At 50.3% G+C, this 4826-nt stretch overlaps 1 protein-coding gene across 2 annotated transcripts in view; it reads left to right on the plus strand.

The window, feature by feature from the left end:
• Nucleotides 1–1958: 1958 nt before the first annotated feature.
• Fus (FUS RNA binding protein) overlaps nt 1959–4826 on the plus strand; it is a 16291-nt gene continuing 13423 nt past the window's right edge. Inside the window, exons 1-3 of one of the 2 annotated variants that reach the window (XM_005351331.3) lie at nt 1959–2055; nt 3822–3846; nt 3970–4124. In XM_005351331.3, coding sequence (XP_005351388.1) covers nt 2043–2055; nt 3822–3846; nt 3970–4124 — 193 coding nt within the window. In that variant the 5' untranslated portion in view covers nt 1959–2042. The remainder of the gene's footprint in view (nt 2056–3821; nt 3847–3969; nt 4125–4826) is intronic. The other variant, XM_005351332.1, reaches the window with a different exon arrangement.

Here is a 4826-nt window from a genome sequence, read left to right on the forward strand (position 1 = left end):
TTTTTCGAGACAGGGTTTCTCTGTAGCTTTGAAGCCTGTCCTGGCACTAGCTCTCCCGAGTGCTGGGATTAAAGGCGTGCGCCACCACCGCCCGGCTAGCCAGGCAGTTTTAATCCCAGCCCTTGAGAGGCATAAGGATTTCTGTGAGTTAGGGCCAGCTTGGTCTACAAAGCCAGTTTGAGGACAGCCAGAGCTAAACAGTGAAACCTGTCTCAAAAACTAAAAAAAAATTTGAAAAAGCAAAATAAAAAATTGATATGTAAATACTATTGTGACTGCAGTATTATTTAAACAAAAAATAAGTTTTTTTTTTTTTTGTTTTTTTTTTTTTTTAGTTTTTCGAGACAGGGTTTCTCTGTGGCTTTGGAGCCTGTCCTGGAACTAGCTCTTATAGACCAGGCTGGTCTCGAACTCACAGAGATCCACCTGCCTTGGCTTCCCAGTGTTGGCATTAAAGGCGTGTACCACTACCGCCTGGCTTAAACAAAATTTTATGTGTATGAATGCTTTGTTTGCTATGATGTCTCTGCACCAGATGTGTCTCCATTGATCTTGGAGTTCAGATGAAGTCATCAGATTACCTGGAACTGGAGTCAGAGGTGGTTGTGAGCCCCCAGGTGGGCACTAAAACTGACCCTGTGTCCTCTGTAGAGCCTCCATCTCTCCAGTCTCCTGAATTTCATTAAAATATTTATTTGTATGTTTTGTCTGCATGTATGTGCACCACGTACATATTGGTGCCCATGGAGGCCAGAAGAGGGCATTGGATCCTATGGTATTGGAGTTACAGCTGCCATGTGGATGCTAGGAATTGAACTTGAGTCCTCTGGGAGAGCACTCAGTGCTCTTAATCGCTGAGCCATCTTTCCAAATTCCCCTTGAATTTCATATTTGTCGTTGCCCTTACAAAACGTATCCAGGCATTTAAATGCTCTAAATCATTTTGTGTAATCAAGAAGCAGTTTGTTTCATAGATTTCGATTTTAAAGATCAGAAGGTCTGACCCTGAACTGCCTTACTCACGGAATGTTCTTAGTCTACTGCTCTCATTTGTGAGACCCAACCTTACTCCCCCGCACCTGGGTGTAGCTCTGGGACTGGAGATTTCCTCAGGGACATCCAGACTAAGAAATCGCTCTGTCATTCATCTACACCCTCAGACTTCATTTGTAGCAGGCAGATACACTCATTTTCTTTACAAGATGAGGGAGAAAGCCAGGCCGACTGTAATTCTAGAATGCGTTGCTCTACAGCAAATAGGATCATGAACTCGAGGTTAGCTGGGCTGCACCGAGAGGTCAAAAAAAAAAAAAAAAAAGTGAGAAATTGCTTCCAGCTTTAAGCTGTAGCCCTGTGTTAGTGTTGAAACAGACTAGGGCCACGGGGTTCAGGCTAAAGCCCATCTTCTTTCATGTCAAACGTCACAATCTACAAATCTTAGTAAGGTCTAAGGAACAGCAAGCTGAGGCACGACTAAGTGAAAACCGAGAGAGTAAGGGACCGAGACAGATGATGCTTTCTGGAGAGAAGGTGGAGGGCCAGATGCCAGGGCAGGCGGAAGCACGCCCTCCCCAGTGAAAGTGGGGCCCAGCGAGGGGCCGGCCGGAGGAATCTCGGTTCCCACACCCGCGGACTCCAGGCCTTGACTCGAGATCCGCTCTCCAGCTCAGAGCCCTGGCACCGCCCACAGCGGGAGGCTGGGCCGTACCATTCTGCCTCCGAGGGGTAGAAGCGTGTCGGAGCCGGGTCCCGGGGGCCGAAGGCGAGTTCATTATCCCTAAGATGGCAGCACACACAAGGACATCATTCTGAGGCTGATCCGTTTTCCTCCTGCTTCCCTGGATTCTCTGCATCCTCGGGAAGGGCTGGGAGCCCGGCCGTGCTCCCCCCTCGCGCGGCCCGACTTGGTACGTGCGAGGGGCGCGTAGGCGGGAGGCGTACTTAAGGCGGCCGCGGGAGGCGGGGTCGCTCAGTCCTCGCGGCGCCTCTTCGCAGTCGCTTGGAACTCGGCTGCTTGGCGGCCTGTGCGCGCGTGCGCGGACATGGCTTCAAACGGTATGTGGGGGCGCGAGACGGCGATGGCTCGTCCCGGGGAAGCCTCGTCCCCTCCCGACCAGACTTGGGGTTTCTCGGCGGGGCCCGTGGTGGCGGGCAAGGGTGGGCTCCCGCACCTCTGTGGCGGGAAGAGGGAAGGGGAGGGCGGTGTCGCCATTTTGTTTGGCTCCTCTGGTGCCTTTGACGCGGCGCCTGAGGGCTTTCTCCCCGGGCCCGGTCACTCGGGGCGGGGGCCGTGGAGAGAGGGACGCGGCCTGGCGACCTGGAGTGAGGGCCGCCGAGGCCCCTGCTCGCTGTAGCCTCGCCCCACCCCCTCCCGGGGTGCCGGGCCTCGCTTTGTCGCAGTGCTGCATCCGGGCACTCGGCGCGCGCACGCGCTCCTCTGGCCCCTCCTCCTTTCTCGGCGCGTTTTTTCCCCCCCCTCGCCCGCCTCGAGTTGGTTGGAGTTTTTTTTTTTTTTTTTTGTCGCGAGACCCTCGGCGGAAGACTGCCTGTCCGGTGGTGGCCTCGCCCTGCTCCCCGGGTCCCTCGGGAAGGGGCGGGGCCGCCCTCTTCCCGCCTCCGTGGCCGCCCGGCGGGAGCGGGGACGCCCGGAACTGGCCCGCGTGTCCGCGAGGTTGCGGGGAATGACCAACGGCCTCCCGGATCCGGCCGGACACCGTTCCCACTTCGGGATTTAGCTTTCCCGAGGAAGGAAGGAAACCGAAAGAGTCGCTTTCCGAGGCCACACCCTCGCGGCTGTCATTTTTTTCCTTGTGCGGGGGCAGGCCCAGGGTTTCCTGCACGGAGCTGAGCCCCACCGCGTAGCGCGTTTAAAGAGCTCTCTGCTTCTCTTGCGCACGGTAGGCGGGAACGCGATCGCCCGGAGCCTCGAGGCTACTCGGGTCAAAGAGCTTTGCCGCCTTGATTGTTTGGCTTTGTGCTAAAACGCCACTTGGCCTTACGGTCTCCAAGGTTGGTCACGGGGTGAATGTTTTTTAAAGGTATTTAGTTGGTATGGTGTGTTGCAGGCCTTGGAGAGGCCCGAGAGGAGAACATTTTTTAAAGTTAAGAGATCCGTCTGTGCTGTAGCTTTGAGACTTTAAAGAAGAAAAAATTTAAGCCGATGTGGTGGCACATGTCTCAGGTATAGGGAGGGCTCTTTAGTTTGAGGCCAGCTTGGCTTACATAGTGAGTTCGGAGATGTCGGAGGTACACAATAGAGACCCCTGTCGGCAAAAAAAAAAAAAAAAACAAAAACGAGAAAATTTTGAAAAGTACAGGACCAGTCCCTTGGCAATGTTTCAGATAATAGTAGTTACCCACAGAAATCTTTGGTTTTTTTTTTTTCCCCCCCTTGGTATGATGCCTCGGGCTGTGTTACATACAGCTAAGCATGGCCAGGGCCTGACTGACTCAGAACCAAACAAAAATCGAAGAATTATTGGTGTATAGGAATTTGCGTTCTTTCGCTGCTTGTATTAAAACTTGCCTATATCCAGCTCGCTTTACTTATAATTGTTGTAGATTTATTTGCTCTGGAATGCCTTTTACTTTTGTTCTTGTTTTCGAGACAAGCTTTGTGTAGCTTTGGCTGTCCTGGAACTATCCCTGTAGACCAGGCTGGCCTCTAACTCAGATCCACCTGCCTCTGCCTCCTAACTGCTGGGATTAAGGGATTGCCCCACCACCGCCCTTCTTAGAGTGCCTAGTACTTGTTGAATTTCATTGTATTCCAGTCTTAACTGAAATTAACATGATTTTTTTTTCCTTTCCCACTTTTACAGACTATACACAACAAGCAACTCAAAGGTGAGTGTTTCTGGGCTGGCTTTTGTAGATAATAAGGGTGATCAATATAATTTTAGTTATCTGTTTTTGTATGTGTTTTTTATTTTAAGATAACTTTACTGATCTGTTTTTTCTCTGTCCTAGCTATGGGGCCTATCCTACCCAGCCTGGGCAGGGCTACTCCCAACAGAGCAATCAACCCTATGGCCAGCAGAGTTACAGTGGTTATGGCCAATCAGCTGACACTTCAGGATACGGCCAGAGCAGCTATGGCTCTTCTTATGGACAGACCCAAAACAGTGAGTCTCATAGTGGAACACATCTTCACACACTGTTAGTGAATGTTAATACCTTCTCAAACCTGAACAGTACTGAAAATCCTGTATTTTCCCTTATCAATCTGTAATTGTTAAAATTTAGTGGTCAGTCTTTTTTTTTTTTTTTAAAGATTTATTTATTTGGGCTGGAGAGATGGCTCAGAGGTTAAGAGCATTGCCTGCTCTTCCAAGGGTCCTGGGTTCATTTCCCAGCAACCACATGGTGGCTCAAGGCCATCTGTGATGAGGTCTGGTGCCCTCTTCAGGCCTGCAGGCATAAACACAGACAGTATTGTATACATAATAAATAAATTAAAAAAAAAAGATTTATTTATTTATTATGTATACAGTGTTCTGTCTGCATGTATACCTGCAGGCCAGAAGAGGGCACCAGATCTCATCACAGATAGTTGTGAGCCACCATGTGGTTGCTGGGAATTGAACTCATGACCTCTGGAAGAGCAGCCAGTGCTCTTAACCACTGAGCCATCTCTCCGGCCCAGTGGTCAGTCTTTTTAAGAAAATGATTTATAATTGTTCCTTTGTTGGATGAATTTCTCCATATTTTCATTTTGTAGAAAGCATGTTTCCTAAAGAGAACCATTTTTAGGATAGAAGAAAATGGTTTAGCCGGGCGATGGTGGCTCACGCCTTTAATCCCAGCACTCGGGAGGCAGAGGCAGG

This window comes from Microtus ochrogaster, chromosome 8 (genome assembly GCF_000317375.1).
Source record: "Microtus ochrogaster isolate Prairie Vole_2 chromosome 8, MicOch1.0, whole genome shotgun sequence".
Taxonomy (NCBI): domain Eukaryota; kingdom Metazoa; phylum Chordata; class Mammalia; order Rodentia; family Cricetidae; genus Microtus; species Microtus ochrogaster.